This window comes from Sus scrofa, chromosome 1, assembly GCF_054392235.1.
Source record: "Sus scrofa isolate SSC_HxYL_T2T_F1_AM1 chromosome 1, Sscrofa_HxYL_maternal_Yorkshire_Landrace_v2.0, whole genome shotgun sequence".
Lineage (NCBI taxonomy): Eukaryota > Metazoa > Chordata > Mammalia > Artiodactyla > Suidae > Sus > Sus scrofa.
The window spans coordinates 55,710,789-55,730,047 of NC_139383.1; the positions used below are offsets into that span (position 1 = coordinate 55,710,789).

The 19,259-nt window shown below is 37.9% G+C and overlaps 1 protein-coding gene across 7 annotated transcripts in view; it reads left to right on the forward strand.

Annotated features, from left to right (window-relative positions):
- The window catches only part of ZNF292 (zinc finger protein 292), a 98,519-nt gene extending 81,389 nt beyond the window's left edge, over positions 1 to 17,130 (forward strand). For all 7 annotated transcript variants that reach the window (XM_084959611.1, XM_084959595.1, XM_021089734.2 and 4 more), the window contains one exon: positions 7,589 to 17,130. In XM_084959611.1, coding sequence (XP_084815737.1) covers positions 7,589 to 14,737 — 7,149 coding nt within the window. In that variant the 3' untranslated portion in view covers positions 14,738 to 17,130. The remainder of the gene's footprint in view (positions 1 to 7,588) is intronic.
- The last annotated feature ends 2,129 nt before the right edge of the window (positions 17,131 to 19,259 follow it).

The following is a 19,259-nucleotide window of genomic DNA, read 5'->3' on the forward strand; positions in this document are numbered from 1 at the left end:
AAATCTGGGACAATTTGACATGAGAGAATTTTAGCAGAGAGAACAAGTTAGACGTGCAAGAATAACTAAGTTATATATATTTAAAGATATAAATTAATCAAGATTTATTAAACATGAAACAGTCTAACATGAATTTCACTAGACAGTGGTAGAATTACTTGTCTAATATTTTAAATAATGCTTACAAATAAATATATAAAATACATATATTTAAATATATAAAATAAGGAATTAAGGTATGAGAAAGGTTTTATAAAAATGATCAAGCAGATTTTAAAAAGAGTCAAGATAACTAACTTAGAACTACAAAATCATAGTCATAGAAATGAAAACACTTAATAGATGGATTAAACAGTAGATTAGACACAAAGGAAAGTGATGAGCAGAGATTGCATGTGTGTTTCTTTTTATTTACTGGCAAAAGTCAGAATCCAAATTTTACAAAATTTAATTTATATTCTTATAATAATCCTTGTAGGAATCCATTTGGTTTCTGCTCTTTTAAGTTTTTGTTTTTTGGCCGCACCTGTGGCATGTTCCTGGGCCAGGTATTGAACCAACGCCACAGCAGTGACCCGAGCAGCTGCAGTGCCACCAGAGCCTTAACCCACCGCTCCACAAGGGAACTCCAGGTTTCCACTTTGTGTACATGGAAGCCACAGAAAATGCTACCATTGCACATGGAAATGGATGTCAGGCAGGTTTTAGAAATCCTTGAAAACCAGGATGTTACATGACAAGGAGTATTTTTTAATTAATGTGTATTTTTTTTAAAGGAGGCACTAAAAATACTTTATGCTTTTTTGAAAAAGTATCTTTTAAGTTCTTTAGTTGGTCACTAAATCTTATATGTATCTTTGGGTTTTTTTCCCTCCTGAAATAATTTTTCTTCATTTTCAGGAGTAAAGAACAGGAATGAATATGAATCCTTCTGATTTTCAGGTTTTCTCTGTTGACCTTGTTGACTCAGCCTGCTTTTTCATTTTCTATGTTGTAGTTAAAAAGATAAACTTGACAAAATGTTTCTTAGAACATTACTATGTAATTTTAAAGTGTAGGTTGTGCTACTACTTTATATCTGACTTTAAAAAGCAGCATAGCAAAATAGGACTTGAAACTAGAAGCCAGACCAACTGGGTTTTGCTGTTGACCACCTGGTAACCTTAACCACTTTGGATTTCATTTGTTATTCAAGTGAGTCGAGAAGGTTAGGTAAAAGGGACTTTCTTCCCTCAACTTTATACCCCACTCACAAGGAGATCTTGTTGGAGATGGGGAAAAATCCTGAACAAGAGCTACACTGTTCGTCCTGGTAGCCATTATTTAAGTTAAATTATTTAATTTAAGTAAAGTATAAAATTCTGTTCTTCAGTTTGAGTGGCTGCATCGTAAGTGCTCAGTAGCTCCTTGTGGCTAGTGACTACCATATTGAATAGCACAGATAATGAACATTTCCATTGTTGGAGACAGTTCTGTTGAGTAGCACTTTTCTAGAGAGACTTTGGGCTCAGAAGAAAAGCACTTAAAACATGAATAGCTGAGGGGAATTGGCCAGGGGCGCAGACTTGCTGACAAAGATAATGTACAACATGGTAATTGCCCTCAAAATCTTGTTTCCCATTGCATACAATTTTTCCCTTTGTTTTTTACTTTCTGAAATCTGATCAGAGGTTTTATCTTAAAACTAGAATAAGAGATTATAGCTTTAGGACTGAAAGAGACCTTAAAATTATGTTGTAGTGACTGTGTTCTAGTGTAACTCATCTTTTACATGATGAAATTAGCCTCAAGGTTAATGAGGGTTAACTGGTGCCCCTCCACCCCTTTTTTTCCAAAACTCCAGGAGTTGCTGAAAATTATCAGCCAGCTACTTAACGTATTAAAATAATTGTTTCTTTCTTAGAGTTTCTGCAAATTCTATTTGAGATCTACAAAGGAGACAGAGCAGATAGCTTGGTTCATCTTTTTATTTATGCTTTTTCCTAGACCCCTGAAAAAAAAAAAAAGAGTCCTGCCCTTAAGGATTTCATAATCTGTTGATGGAGACACACTAACAGTTACAGTGTAATATGGATCTTCCTTTTATAGTGGACTATCAGGACTCCTGAGAGGGAGAGCACATTGCTTAGCACAGTTCCTGGCATAAAGTAGGTGCCAAATGAGTAAAAGAGGGCCACATAACCCACTTCCCTGTGAGACTCTCAGATTGTGATGGCAGGGAGAGTGTTTCCTAATAACAGAAAAAGCATGAGAAAGTACCAAATCATGTCCAGCTGCTCACCACTTGAAAAATCAATACTCTAGAGAGAAAGATGTTGATAGAAAAGAAAGGTGTTTTCTGTTTTTGTTTTTTGTCCACACCTACAGCATGCTTAAGTTCCCAGGCCAGGATTGAACCGTGCCTCAACAGTGACAACGCTGGATCCTTTAACCTCTAGGCCACCAGAGAATTTCCAGGAAAGGTGTTTTTAATTAGATTGCTGGAAATCTGGGGAGATGGTAGTGACCCCAAAACCACCTCTCAAGATTATGCTTGTCATAAAAGTTTTAAGGAAAAAGGAAAGTAATCTCAATTAATCATTGAGATGCTGTCCCCCACTAAGGGCAGGTTTGTTGACTCCTTGTGATTTCTCCTTAGATGCTGTCTTGTTCACACAGGTTTTTTTGGGGAGATTACTGAAGGGGAAGCTGGGGAAGAGATCTGGTCATCTGTTAGTTATTCTTCATTTCTACTTTAATCTATGGAAAGAAACAAGTTAGGCAAGGCATTGTATGATTAAAAGATTTGAAAGGAGTGCTTGCACTGGAGATGAGTAGAGCATGGGGGTGCCTGGTTTAATAGTTACTATATAGCTTTGCTAAAGTGGCAGGAAAGGGGCTGCCTGCTGAGGGCAGTTTCCTGCAAAGAGCTTACGAATCCTCCCTTGTCAGAACAGCATTCCATTTTTATGGGATTATGGACGAAGATCAGTCTTCTACAGTCTCATGCTGACCTAAGGAGCTGTATTCTGGCAGTATAACATGACGACTTATTAGCATCTCTTTGCTGACCATTGGAGTTGCCTGTTTACATGTATGGGCAGAGCAAGCTACAATTTTTTTTTTTTTTTTTGGTCTTTTGTGTTTTTAGGGCCGCTCCTTTGGCATATGGAGGTTCCCAGGCTAGGGGTCCACTTGGAGCTGTAGCCGCCAGCTTACGCCACAGCCACAGCAACTTGGGATCGGAACTTCATCTGTAACCTAAACCACAGCTCTCAGTAACACCAGATCCTTAATCCACTGAGCAAGGCCAGGGATCGAACCTCTTCCTCATGGATGCTAGTCAGATTCGTTTCTGCCAAGCCACAACGGGAACTCCTTTTTGTTTGTTTGTTTTTGCTACAATTATTTCGATGCCCACAAAGATATAGATTATTATGAGCAGTAGTGTTAATCTCATTCTCTTAAGGCCACTTTGTGGAATTGTGCTGCCATAGATTCAGTACTGCTCCAAATGGAGCAGTTTATGCCATGGCTGCAGTCTGGTCATCATGCATGCAGTTAGAGTGGCAGCTACATTGTCTGTAAAATGACTCAGGAATATGCATCAGACACTGAGTTTGTGACTCTATTGTCCTAAACTTTAGCTGCTTGAACCTGCTCTTTTGTGTCTCTGGAAGGCCTGCGAGACTTTAAGCTTTTCTAAAAGAGAAAAGCTACAAGAGGCAGGAGGCCTGTGGGCATGGTCCATAAAAAAGGCAGGAGACATGGAGAAACCTTTGTACTTGGAGGGATGGAGGAAGCCTGCTGGATTTTGCTCAGTTCCAGTGTAAAGAAAAATTCATTTTCTCCTCTGTTCTTCACTACTCACTGAATACTCTGGTCATCAAGTGTGTAGATTCTCCAGAAACCTGCTGAGTGTCTCACAGTTCTGACACTATCTACAAGTTAGATAGCACAGAATCCACAGGTTAAGGGACCAGTCTTATAAGGGCATCTCTCCTGCCCCCAACTTCAGCTGCCAGTCTCAAGTCCAGGTTGTCACCTGTGTTTCTGACCAACTGGCTATAAATCATAGATTTCCACAACTTTATCTTCAGAATAATTTACTAGAGTGGCTCACAGAACTCAGGAAAACAATTTACCTACTAGATTATTGGTTTGTTATAAAAGAATACAACTCGGGAAGAGTCAGGTGGAAGAAATACATAGGGCAAGTTATGGGGGAGAGGGTAGGTTACCCTCCCCAACCTCCACTTGTTCACAAACCCAGAAGCTCCCTGAGCATGGTTCTTTCTGGGTTGTGTGGAGACTTCATTGGCCATTGAGGATAGATTCAACCTCCATCCTCTCTCTCCTCCTCGGAGGCAGGGGAGGGAAGACTGAAAGTTCCGACACTCTAATCACAGGTTGGTTCCTCTGATGGCAAGCCACCTTCCTGTGGTTATCTAGGGGCTTTCCAAAAATCACCTCATTGAAAGGGCCTTATATGAATCACCAAAAAACAGTCATTTCATCTTTAAGGCTGGAGCTATTTCAAAAGCTGGGAACAGGAGTTCCCCCTTGTTACGGGTTCCCACCATAACGAACCTGACTAGTATCCATGAGGATGTGGGTTCGATCCCTGGCCTTGTTCAGTGGGTTGGGGATCTGGCGTTGCCGTGAGCTGTGGTGTAGGCTGCATCTTGGATCCCGCGTTGCTGTGGCTGTGGTGTAGGCTGGCAGCTGTAACTTTGATTCGACCCCTAGCCTGGGAACTTACATATGCTGCGAGTGCAGCCCTAAAAAGAAAAAACAAAACTGGGAACAGAGATGGTCCTATAGCTGTTATCACTTAGGAAATTACAAAAGTTTTAGGAGCTATGTGGGAGGAAGACCAAAAAATATGTATGTCTTATCAGTATATTATAGTGGTATCTAGACAAATGAGAGAATGGCATAATTGGGGAACTACAGTTGCCTGGAATATAGGCTATTTGGATAGGGAAAAGATAAGAGATGAGGCTAGACTGGATGAGGGATAGGTCAGTTTGTGACAGCCCTTTTTTATTCCCCACTAAGTTTATATTCAATTCCAAAAGACACAGGTAACCATATAAGAATTTTAAAACAGGGTGAACCATGATGCTGTGGGCGGATAAGGCAGGGCTGAATGAGATGTTTATGGAGAGTTGATATCAGCATGTAAGACTTGGGGAGCTTTGGGTCAAGGATGCTGGGCATCGAGAGGAAAGGATCAGAAGAGCAGGGTACCAGAGATAAATCCTTATGTTTTTCATAAGCTTCCCTGCTGCTGTACCAGTGCTAGAAAGGAGGATGAATCTACTCCTCCTCTGAATGTATCTCACTTAGAATTCTCCGAGGCTCAAATTCAAGCTGCCATCAGTACTTTTATTAACTGATGTTATTAAATAGACTTTTACGGGTTAATTTCTTGTTTAATCACATTGTATTTATGGGAAATTGCAAATTTAAATTCAGCTCCAAAAAACACTTGTTATTTAACCAGATTATGATTTTAGTATTACCTATTAATTTTTAATCACTTACACACACACACAGAAAGCTAAAACTCAGAAAAAGAAAAATTTTGATATAGTTTGTTTTGTTGGCTTTTTTGTTAAGGTTTCAGATTTGTTTACAACGTGAAGGTGTTTTAAAGCAACTGATTCAGAGCTCTTTGCCCTTAATGAGTTGAAATGAATTCTTGAATCTAGTAGATAGAAATGTCAGTTGAGTTCCTCTCAGATTATTTTAGTTGCATTTTCTAAGCAATAGGTAGAATTTTTGAATCAGCTTTTGTCATTTCTTAAGTAAGGGCTTGACATTCATATGACAATAAATGGTTTCCTTCCTCAAAGCAGATAAGCTTCATCCATAAGTCCTTCGTTCCCTGACTCCCTTCTTAGTCATTTCTTCCTCATTTCCTAAGTTTTCTCATTACATCATTTTCCAGAATTCTTGACTTCTACATACTTAACAGTACTTCTGATGTATGCCTTCAATTATCACTTTAGATCATTTTATGGTTGACTTGGCCTTTGATTCCTCCAAGATTTCTTTCTTCAAACACTCCTCTCTGTAATAGGCAGTTTTCCTGTTCACGCATCTTTTTCATACAAATGATAACAGAGAAGCAGCCTAATTGTCCACTATTATTAGTAGCCCCTAAAGCATATAACAGAGATGCACACATTTTACTTTAGTTCTCTGGCTCAGATTTATCTCAAAATAACTATGCAAGTTTATTTATTTATTTTTTGTCGTTTTAGGGCCACACTTGTGGCATATGGGTCTGATCCCAGGCTAGCGGTCTAATCGGAGCTGTAGCTGCCAGCCTGCACCACAGCCACAGCAACGCCAGATCCCTAACCCACTGAGCAAGGCCAGGGATTGAACCCGCAACCTCATGGTTCCTAGTCAGATTTGTTTCCACTGCAGGAGTTCCATGGCAGGAACTCCTCTGAAAGTCTATATGAAAGCTAGAAATAACCTCTTTCTCGGTTGTCTTTTCTTCACTGTCACTTTTAAATAGGTCAGATATCAATTCTTCTTGTCCATTTTCTTTCTTGGTCTTTGTGCCTTTGCTTTTCAGAAAATCAAGGAAAGTTTGGTACCTCAGCCTCTCTCTCACTCTTCTTTTGGCCCGTGAATCCAGGCTTCTCTTGTAGTAAAATATTTTATTCTTAACCTGTGAAAATACAGATCCTATCAAATTTTTTTTTTTGGACTTCTTTTCTTTCTTGCCCTTTGTTCTTAACATCACACATATTCCATTCCCATTAATGTGACCTCATCTTGTGACTGGCTTATTTCTCATATATTTATTCCTTTTTAGTCTTTTAAAACCTATTTTTATCATTTTATCATTATGTATCTTTCAAATGACTCTTGCCTTTATTATTGCTGTCTTAAAGTAATAGTTCAAGATGCTAATTCAAAAGGAAAAAAGTATATTGTGTCTCCTGCTACTCCTAGTTCTTAAGACGATCCGCCATAAGGTAGGTGGTTTGACATTCAAGTTTATGATAGAACAAGAATCCCCAATATTAAGGATAAAATAACTTTATTCTTTTAAATGTGAAAATTTCCTTTTATTTCTAGAGTTAGGAAACATGAAGACATTATCAGTTTTGTAACTGGGCTAAGAGTTTTCTTTCAAAAGGATTGCAAATACAAACTGAAGAAATGAACTTTGTGATAAAGTGAATGGCCTTTATTGATCACTTACTATGTGCCAGACATGATACTAAACTATACCAGCTACTTTAGATACATGATCTCCATTAATGCTCACAGTAGTTTTATGACGTTTGTCATTTTGATCTATTTTACTTTGGAATATGAAAAGTTAGAGAAGTTAAATTACACGCAGCTAGCTATTAGATGATTTTCTACTCGTGTCTTAGCTCCCAATGCTTATGCTTTTTCTGCTATTCTGTACAGTTCATTTTACACACACACCTGTGGTGCTTTAGAAGGGGTATCTTCATATACTGGCTATTGCATAATTCGAGAACAGCAAACTTCAGTTTTAAAATTACTAAATTCACAAATCTGTTTTGAGTAGTATGAATTAAAGTAACATTTCTTACCTGCTTTTTCACAGACTGAAGGGGCTGGACTTGCCACCTGTATAGAACTGTGTGTAAAAGCTCTTCGCTTGGAATCTACAGAAAATACTGAAGTGAAAATATCTATTTGCAAGACTATTTCATGCTTGTTGCCTGATGATCTGGAAGTTAAACGTGCTTGTCAACTGAGTGAATTTCTTATTGAGCCTACAGTAGATGCATATTATGCCGTGGAAATGTTGTATAACCAGCCAGACCAGAAATACGATGAAGAGAATCTTCCAATACCAAATTCTCTACGCTGTGAGCTCTTACTTGTATTGAAAACTCAGTGGCCCTTTGATCCAGAATTCTGGGATTGGAAAACCTTAAAACGCCAGTGTCTTGCATTAATGGGTGAAGAAGCATCTATTGTGTCCTCAATAGATGAGCTAAATGACAGTGAAGTTTATGAGAAAGTAGTAGATTACCAGGAAGAGAGTAAAGAAACTTCTATGAATGGACTTTCTGGTGGAATGGGTGCTAATTCTGGCCTTCTTAGAGACATTTGTGATGAAAAGCAGAAGAAAAGAGAGATAAAACAATTAAGAGAGAGAGGATTTATATCTGCTAGGTTCAGGAATTGGCAAGCCTACATGCAGTATTGTGTGCTGTGTGACAAAGAATTCCTTGGTCATCGAATAGTACGACATGCTCAAAAACATTACAAAGATGGGATTTACAGTTGCCCCATATGTGCAAAGAACTTTAATTCTAAAGAAACTTTTGTCCCTCATGTCACATTGCATGTGAAACAATCTAGTAAAGAGAGACTAGCAGCCATGAAACCATTAAGAAGGTTGGGAAGGCCTCCTAAGATCACAACTACCAACGAGAATCAGAAGACAAATGCTGTGGCCAAGCAGGAACAGCGGCCTATCAAAAAGAATAGTCTCTACTCAACAGACTTTATAGTGTTTAATGACAATGACGGTTCAGATGATGAAAATGACGACAAAGATAAATCTTATGAGCCAGAGGTGATCCCAGTCCAGAAACCGGTACCTGTTAATGAATTCAATTGCCCTGTAACTTTTTGTAAAAAGGGCTTTAAGTACTTTAAAAACTTAATTGCTCATGTAAAGGGACATAAGGATAATGAAGATGCCAAGCGCTTTCTTGAAATGCAAAGCAAAAAAGTGATTTGCCAGTACTGTAGACGGCATTTTGTAAGTGTTACTCATCTCAATGATCACTTACAAATGCACTGTGGAAGTAAACCTTATATCTGTATACAAATGAAATGTAAGGCTGGTTTTAATAGTTATGCAGAGCTCTTAACCCACCGAAAGGAACATCAAGTCTTTAGAGCAAAGTGCATGTTTCCTAAATGTGGCAGAATTTTTTCAGAAGCTTATTTACTCTATGATCATGAAGCACAGCATTATAATACCTACACTTGTAAGTTCACAGGTTGTGGTAAGGTTTATCGTTCTCAGAGTGAGCTAGAAAAGCATCTGGATGATCACAGTACTCCTGAAAAAGTGCTGCCTCCTGAAGAACAGCTGAACTCATCTGGAGATTCTGTTCAGCCTTCCAGAGTGAATCAGAGCACAGAAGGGAACACTGAGAAAGACAGACCTGTGCTTCCTTCAGAAAATAACATTGAAAACACCTTACCAGCAGATAGAAGTGATGCTTGGGATAAAAGCAAGGCAGAATCACCTGCAACCAAACAAGATCCGATTTCTGCTTCGGAGCTCAGACAAGCTGATGGACCATTGCCAAATGGTTTGGAAAACCCTGCTCCTACTCCTCTGCTCCAGGCCAGTGAAGTAGCTGTGTCTATTAAGGTGTCCCTCAATCAGGGGATTGAGGATAACTTTGGAAAGCAAGAAAACTCAACTGTGGAAGGCACTGGTGAATCACTGGTCACAAACTTACATACACCAGTTGAAGACACCTGTAATGATTTGTGTCATACAGGTTTCCAAGAAAGGAAAGAACAGGATTGTTTTAGTGAAGCCCAGATTACTCAGAATTCTTTAGTAGATTCAGAAACCCTCAAAATAGGTGACCTTACTCCACAAAACTTAGAAAGACAAGTGAACAACCTGATGACCTTTTCTGTGCAAAATCAGTCAGGATTTCAAGACAGTTTGCCAACTTCCAAGTTTGAATGTGGAGGTAATGTTAAAACATCATCCAATCTGTATAATTTACCTCTGAAGACATTAGAAAGTATCACATTTGTTCCAACACAGCCTAACCTAAGTAATTCTTTAGGAACTCCATCAGTGCCTCCAAAAGCGCCAGTTCAGAAGTTCAGTTGCCAGGTTGAGGGATGTACTCGAACCTATAATTCTTCACAGAGTATTGGGAAACACATGAAGACAGCACACCCTGACCAGTATGCAGCATTTAAAATGCAGCGCAAAAGCAAAAAGGGTCAGAAATCCAACAACTTAAATACACCAAATAATGGAAAGTTTGTTTATTTTTTGCCATCACAAGTGAGCACCTCTAATGCATTTTTTACACCACAAACCAAAGCCAATGGGAACCCTACTTGTTCTAATCAGTTGCAGCATGTCTCACCTTCCATTTTTCCAGCTCATTTAGCAAATGTGTCAACTCCACTGTTGCCCTCAGTGGAAAGTGTCATAAATCCAAATATACCTTCTCAGGATAAAAATGAACAAGGTAGTAGTATGTTATGTTCCCAAATGGAAAATTTATCTAGTACTACCTTGCCAGCACAAATGGAAGACTTAACCAAAACAGTTTTGCCTTTGAATATTGACAGCGGCTCAGATCCTTTCCTTCCGTTACCTGCAGAGAGTAGTTCAATGTCTCTCTTCCCTTCACCAGCAGATAGTGGGACTAATTCTGTTTTTTCCCAACTGGAAAATAATACAAATCATTTTCCCTCCCAGATCGAAGGGAACACAAATTCCTCCTTTCTAAAGGGAGGTAATGGTGAGAATGCCGTTTTTCCTTCACAAGTCAGTGTTGCAAATGACTTCAGTAGCACCAGTGCCCAACAGCCTGCACCCGAAAAAGTCAAAAAAGACCGTGGACGGGGCCCAAATGGGAAAGAAAGAAAACCCAAGCACAACAAAAGAGCTAAATGGCCGGCAATTATCAGAGATGGGAAATTTATCTGTAGCAGGTGTTACAGGGCTTTTACTAACCCCAGATCTCTGGGTGGACACTTATCTAAGCGATCTTACTGTAAACCACTGGATGGAGCAGAAATTGCTCAAGAACTTTTACAGAATAATGGGCAGCCTTCTCTTCTTGCCAGCATGATTCTCTCCACAAATGCAGTGAATTTGCAGCAGCCTCCGCAGTCTGCCTTCAGTCCAGAAGCATGTTTTAAAGACCCATCATTCCTACAACTTCTTGCTGCTGAAAATCGCTCAACATTTTTACCAAATGCATTTCCTCGGACTGGTGTGACCAACTTTAATACAAGTGTTAGTCAAGAAGGAAGTGAAATTATTAAACAGGCTTTGGAAACTGCAGGCATTCCCAGTACATTTGAGGGTGCCGACATGCTCTCTCATGTTGCGACAGGTTGTGTCTCAGATCCAGCACAAGTAAATGCCACAGTCATGTCAAATCCACCTGTGCCACCCCTGCTACCAACTGTGTGCCACCCAAACCCCCTGCTGACAGACCAGAATAGGACGCCAAACTCCAAAACTTCCTCCATTGAGGAGTGCAGCAGTTTGCCTGTTTTTCCAACAAATGACTTACTGCTGAAGACTGTGGAAAATGGTTTGTGCTCTAGTTCGTTCCCTAATTCTAGTGGGCCATCACAAAATTTTACAAGTAACAGTCCACGTGTTTCAGTTATAAGTGGTCCTCAGAACACAAGGTCTAGTCATTTAAATAAAAAGGGAAACAGTGCTTCTAAGAGAAGAAAGAAAGTTGCTCCTCCACTAATTGCCCCTAATGCTTCCCAAAACTTGGTGACAAGTGACTTAACAGCAGTGGGACTTATAGCAAAGAGTATTGAGATATCAACTACTAACCTTCATTCAAATGTAATTCCCAGTTGTGAACCTCAGGGTTTGGTGGAAAATCTAACACAGAAATTAAATAATGTTGACAATCAGTTGTTCATGACTGATGTGAAAGAAAACTTTAAAACCAATCTTGAATCCCATACAGTGTTAGCTCCCTTAACATTAAAAACTGAAAATGGTGATTCCCAGATGATGGCTTTGAATTCATGCACAACTTCAATAAATTCTGATTTGCAGATTTCTGAAGACAATGTTATACAAAACTTTGAAAAGACTCTTGAAATTATTAAAAGTGCTATGAATTCTCAAATACTTGAGGTAAAAAGTGGATCTCAGGGTGTTGGTGAAACATCACAGAATGCTCAAATAAATTATAACATTCAGCTTCCTTCAGTTAACACTGTGCAGAATAACAAATTACCTGATTCTTCTCAGTTTTCCTCCTTCATAGGTGTTATGCCAACAAAAAGTAACATTCCTCAGTCTGAAGTATTACATAAGGAGGATCAGATACAGGAGATTTTAGAAGGCTTACAGAAACTAAAATTAGAAAATGACCTATCCACTCCAGCACCCCAGTGTGTACTGATAAATACGTCAGTGACACTGACTCCCACTCCTGTTAAATCAATTCCAAACGTCACAGTTGTTCAGCCAGTTTCTGAAATGATAAGCAACATTCAGTTTAGTGACAAAGTTAATAAACCCTTTGTGTGTCAAAACCAAGGCTGTAATTATAGTGCTATGACAAAAGATGCACTATTTAAGCACTATGGTAAAATTCATCAGTATACTCCAGAGATGATTCTTGAAATTAAGAAGAATCAGTTGAAATTTGCTCCATTTAAATGTGTAGTACCTACATGTACGAAAACATTTACAAGAAATTCTAACCTCCGAGCACACTGTCAGTTGGTACATCATTTTACAACAGAAGAAATGGTAAAGTTAAAAATAAAAAGGCCTTATGGAAGAAAATCTCAGAGTGAGAATTCTTCAGCTTCGCGAATTACACAAGTAAAAAGACAGCTAGCTATGACGGAGGAAAATAAAAGAGAATTCCAGCCTGCTTTAGAACTGGGAGCAATGAAGGAAAATACCCTCAGTAATATAGCAGTGATCCCAGGAAAACAACTTATAGAAAAAAAAAGTCCTGAAAAAACAGAAAGTTCTTCACAGGTGATTGCAGTTACTTCAGAACAGTGTAATACAAATTCTCTTGAAAATGTGCAAACCAAAGCACGCAAAATTAGGAGACATAAAAAAGAAAAGGAAGAGAGAAAACGCAAGAAGCCGGTTTCTCAATCTCCTGAGTTTCCAACAAGATATAGTCCCTACAGACCTTACCGATGTGTTCATCAGGGTTGTTTTGCTGCCTTTACAATACAGCAGAACTTAATTCTGCATTACCAGGCAGTACACAAATCAGATCTACCTGCATTTACTGCAGAGGTTGAAGAGGAATGTGAAGCTGGTAAAGAAAGTGAAGAAATTGAAACTAAACAAACTGTGAAAGAATTCCGATGTCAGGTGAGTGACTGTTCTCGAATTTTCCAGGCAATTACTGGCCTAATACAACACTACATGAAACTTCATGAGATGTCCCCTGAGGAAATTGAAAGTATGACTGCTTCTGTGGATGTTGGGAAGTTCCCATGTGATCAGTCAGAGTGTAAATCTTCATTTACCACGTATTTGAACTATGTTGTTCACCTTGAGGCAGACCATGGCATTGGGATAAGAGGAAGTAAAACTGAAGAAGATGGCATATTCAAGTGTGACTGTGAAGGTTGTGACCGAATATATGCAACTCGTTCTAATCTCCTTCGACACATTTTTAATAAGCATAATGACAAACATAAAGCTCACCTGATTCGGCCAAGAAGATTAACACCTGGTCAGGAAAATATATCAAGCAAGGCAAACCAAGACAAGGCAAAATCTAAACACCGGGGGACAAAATACAGAGCTGGAAGGGAAGGAATCAAAATGCCTAAGACTAAACGAAAGAAAAAAAATAACTTGGAAAACAAGACTGCAAAGATTGTGCAGATTGAAGAAAATAAGCCTTATTCTCTGAAACGTGGAAAGCATGTATATTCTATAAAGGCTAGAAACGATGCCTTATCTGAGTGTACAAGCAGATTTGTAACCCAGTATCCCTGCATGATAAAGGGATGTACGTCGGTTGTTACAAGTGAAAGCAATATAATTAGACATTATAAATGCCACAAATTATCTAAGGCATTTACATCGCAACACCGCAACCTTCTCATTGTTTTCAAACGGTGTTGCAACTCACAGCTAAAGGAAGCTTCTGAGCAAGAAGTTGAAAAGAGTGATGCGAAAGATTCTGACACAGGTTTATCAGAGAACAATGATAACTCAAGAACAACTACAGTTCCACAGAAAGGAGTTGAAAAAAATGAAAAGGATGAAATGGACGAACTAACAGAATTATTTATTACCAAATTAATCAATGAAGACAACACAAGTGTGGAGACCCAAGCTCAGACCTCTTCAAATGTAAGTAATGATTTGGCAGAAAATAACCCCTGCCAATCAGAAAAACAAAAAGTGAGTAATTTGAAGAGAGTTAATAAAGAAAAAAATGTCTCCCAAAGTAAAAAGAGGAAAGTTGAAAAAACTGAACCAGCATCAGCAGCTGAATTAAGTAGTGTGCATAAGGAAGAGGAAACTGCTGTTGCCATTCAAACCACGGAGGAGCATCCTGCATCTTTTGACTGGAGCTCGTTTAAACCAATGGGGTTTGAAGTATCATTTCTGAAGTTTCTTGAGGAGTCTGCAGTGAAGCAGAAGAAAAATACTGACAAAGACCATCCAAATAGTGGGAATAAAAAAGGATCCCATTCAAATTCAAGAAAAAATGTTGACAAGACTGCTGTGACCAGTGGAAATCATATATGTTCTTGTAAAGAAAGTGAAACATTTGTACAGTTTGCCAATCCATCACAGTTGCAGTGCAGTGATAATGTAAAAATTGTTTTAGACAAGACTCTTAAAGATTGCACTGAGCTTGTCTTAAAGCAACTTCAGGAAATGAAACCTACCGTCAGTCTGAAAAAACTTGAAGTACATTCAAATGATCCAGATTTGTCTGTTATGAAAGAAATCAGTATGGGTAAAGCCACAGGGCGAGGGCAGTACTGATAACTAATGTACTATAAATGCATTATTTACAGTTTTATTTTAACTAGGAAGCCATCAAGCATGCTAGAATTGTGAAGTTTTTTCATTATTTTTTGTTGTTGCTGACATGAATTAACCTGGCCAAAAAAAAAAGGAAAAAAAAAGCATGACGTTTGTCATGTAAAACTTTTTTTTTTATCCCTATGGGACTTGAGGAACATAATCAGCGCTTCAGTTACTGTAAATAGTTGACCTAAACCTCAGATTTCTATCAACCAGTTGCCCTTTCCATGAACTAAACTGAATTATCTGTGTGATTGATATGTTTCACCAGGTCACTGCTCATGTATAACAGTACTCTTTGTTTGTAGATACCTTTTTTGTATATATTTATTACTGTAAATCATTTGCTGCCACCAGCAGTGTGTAAGTCTAAACTATTAAATGACACATTTATATTTGGAATTTTAATTTTTAACTAAGTGATCAAGTTTTTAAAACTTCTTTTATTGTTTTAAATTAAGAATTTTTTGAACCGAAGCTAGAAACTCTGCCATACATAGTTCATTGATTTTTACATAAAGCATCTATTTACATGATCTAAAAAAGAAATACTTTTCACAAAGTAGGCACATTATACCAACACCTTCTCTGCTTTGTAAATTCACCCTCCAGGATTTTGGGGGTGGTAGTCGTGTGAAATTAAAGCAGATTCTTTAGCAATTTCCAATAGCTACAGTTTTTGGTTTTTTTTTTCCCAATGCTTCTATCTAATTGGGTATAGTTACTATGATTCCATGAAACATAATGGAAATGTGAATAAAGAATTTACTACATCAAAGATTTTAAACATTTGGTATTTAAAAAAAATCCTTTGTGAATGTGATAGAAACTAGTAGCGTGGAGCAGTGTACATACTTGAGGTGGTGATTTGTGAAGTAGCCCAGTATTGCCTTAAATAAAACCACATTTCATTTCTTGTTTTATACATGTGATCTTATAAAGGTTTTTTTTTTCCATTTTCTGAGATTTATAGATTGGTGTATAGCTTTAAACTGTATAAACTTTTGTGGAAAGATTTTTTTAAACACTTTTATAAATCTTAAAATTGGTATCATCAAAGTGAGCCCATCTTGTGTTTATAAAATGCAAGAGTCCTTAAACATTTATAATTACATAGATGAAACACTTTCTATAAGGAAGTTGGATGTTTTGATTTTACTGTTTATAGATGTTAGATTGTACAGATTTGTCTGTATTTTCCCACCATATCTAATGATACTTTTTTCATTAGATTGGTCTTGCAGAGCAGTATTAGTTGTTATAATTGATTATTTTGGTTATTCAGTATATGGTTAGCTCTTAGAGTTTAGCTTTATTCTCCATATTTATACTGTGGATTTATGACCAGAGATAGAGGTTATTTCAAGAAAAGTTTATGACCTTCATCTGAAGTCCAACTAAAATCAGTACTGGAAACAAAAGAAAACACCCTTTCAAGTTTACTTTTGTTTCTGTTTGCCACAAATAGTAGTGTTGATTTTTTTATTTGTTGTAAACCGGTTGCATTCACAATATTATTAGCCTGAGATATTGATGATATTGTGATATGAAAATGTGTATATTCCCTGTTGCGACATCAGGCTTGCAGGAAGAATGAAGCACTTACCATTAACTGAAATTGCTGGTACGCTGAATAAATAAGCATGATCAAGGAGTGAATTATCTTCTTTTGGAAAATATTTTTTTAAGTTTTATTATTAAAGTATTATAGTTTTATTTTTAGGGCCGAATGGGTTATATTGAGTAGTTGGTTTCACCTCCTTAAGGTTTCTTACCAATATGCATAAAACTTGACACATTAAAATCCCTGCCCTTTGATAAGCCCACTGTTATTTATTAAAATAAAAGTTGTTCTTATGGGTGATTAATACATGTTTTTTTTCTAAGTTAATAATAACTTTGAGTAATTTTAATATTAAATTTTTGTTAACGACTGAATGTTTCCGTACAGTTTTCTTAGAAATTGACCTAGCTCTTAAAGGTAGGCATTTGGCAAACTGCCCTATATGATGCAGCAGCAAGTAGTTTTGTTTCTGATGAATGTAATGATGAGCCTAACAATTGAAAATGCCAATGTATTGGGGCTTTTGCTCTTTAGCTTAAGAAAATTAACCACTAGATATTTCTGTAATTGTTCTTCTGCATATCATGGGAAAAGGTTTGCCAACATTGAGTTAGTTTTTTTATATTCCAGGTACTGTATGCTAAAAGTAAATATGAAATAGTGGGCTTTTTAGCATGGAACAGAAAAATCAAATTATGGTATAAAATAAATAATGAATTTATAGAATAGCATGTTGGTAAAATTTGGTACGGAATGTAATGCTTAAGTATTAAAAAAGAATCAAAAAGTATGTATTTTTCATGGTATACTTTTCCTCTATTGTCTTTGAGATAATTTCTTCCTGTAGTATAAATTAAGGTTTCGTCATTTGAGAAATGGGTTTTTTCCCCTCTCCTAAACCCAAAGAATTCAAATCTTACAGTTCAGAACATGTTACTCAAAAATACACCATTGTGTTAACTGAAATGTAACAGAATTTTCAACAATGTTAAATTCAGCATAATTATAAATAGCTTGACAGAATTTCAACAAATTTTGATCATCAGGTAAGAAAATACAGTTGCTATAGCTATTAAGATAAAAGTACACAAATAATATAGCTAGAGACATCAAGGAGGGAATGCTCTATTTTCATGGAAACAAAGAGGTAGGTGGTTATGAGTGTTGCATAAAAGATGAGTATTGAAAGATAAAAAGATAAAGTGGTCATTGGATGGTCAGAGGGAAAGGGGCATTTTAGGCAGGAGGTATGGAGCAGGATAGGGCATTGCATTATTACAGGTGGTCTGTGTGGAAAGATAAGGGCTAGAGAAGCTGAAGCTGAAGAGACAGATGGGCCAGGTCATGAAAGGCCCTTCTATGCCGTAGTCTTTATTGTGTTTTGTTTTTGGTTTTTAAGTGGTTACTGAATGCATTTCAGTTGAACAATTTGATCTGGTACCAATTTTGGAAAAATAATTGGCACTGTATTGAGGATGGGTTGGAAATAATAGGGCAAAAATGGTGGTTGCCAGAAAAAAGAATATTAGTAGATTCAAGAAAGAGACTGATGGACTGATTAAGAGGTATTAAAGGAGTTCCCATCGTGGCACAGTGGTTAACAAATCCACAGTGCATATTTAAAATATTACAACATAATGCTCAACAGCCAATCAGAAAAATCATATCACGGAGTTCCCATCGTGGCGCAGTGGTTAACGAATCCAACTAGGAACCATGAGGTTGCAGGTTCGGTCCCTGCCCTTGCTCAGTGGGTTGCCGTGAGCTGTGGTGTAGGTTGCAGACGCGGCTCGGGTCCCGAGTTGCTGTGGCTCTGGCGTAGGCTGGCAGCTACAGCTCCAATTCGACCCCTAGCCTGGGAACCTTGATATGCCGCAGGAGCAGCCCAAGAAATAGCAAAAAGACAAAAACAAAAACAAAAAAAACAACAACAACAAAAAAATTTTTTTAATGTTGACTCTTGGGTATATCCCTAAGGAACATGCTTTGGGAAACAGTCATCTAAGATGGCATTCCTGCAGCCAGGGCTGTCAGCATGTGTTCAGCAGAGTACCTGCATCAGCTGTTTACAAGTGGTGGTTATTCTGATCCATTCCAGTGATTCCCCTGCTGTACTGGTTGTTAATGTTTCATCACTCTATATCCAAAAACTATTTATTGAATATTAATTAAGTGCACTTTGATTAAAATCCAGTTTCCTTACTCAAGTCTCTGTCAACCTCTCCAAACGCTCTTATCCTACTTCCCATTTTCCTGATGCTTCCATCTCCTTGAACACATGCTGAGCTTCCCCACTACCATCTCAAGGCCTTTTCACATATTTTCTATTCTGTCCGGAATGCTTATTCCTCTGTATGTATATATAGCTCACCTTAAATGCTCCCTCACGAGAGACACTCAGATCACTGCATAATGAAGTTTCATTTTCATATGTTCATTCTCTATACCAGTGTTTTAAATTATTTATTTATTTATTTATTTGTCTTTTTGCCTTTTCTAGGGCTACTCCCATGGCATATGGAGGTTCCCAGGCTAGGAGTCTAATCGGAGCTGTAGCCACCAGCCTACGCCAGAACCACAGCAACTCGGGACCCGAACCGCGTCTGCAACCTTCACCACAGCTCATGGCAATGCCAGATCCTTAACCCGCTGAGCAAGGCCAGGGATTGAACCTGCAACCTCATGGTTCCTAGTTGGACTCGTTAACCACTGAGCCATGATGGGAACTTCTACATTTTATTTCTTAATGACATTGCTTATTAGAGGTACGTCTGATTTCTGTGATCTCCCAATAATTGAGAACCCTACACTTTGACATAATCAAAACCCATATCACTTCCAAATCTGGAATTCAGATTCCTTTTCTCCAACTGCAAATTTTTTCCATCCGACCTACTTGAGGTATCGCCACTAAAA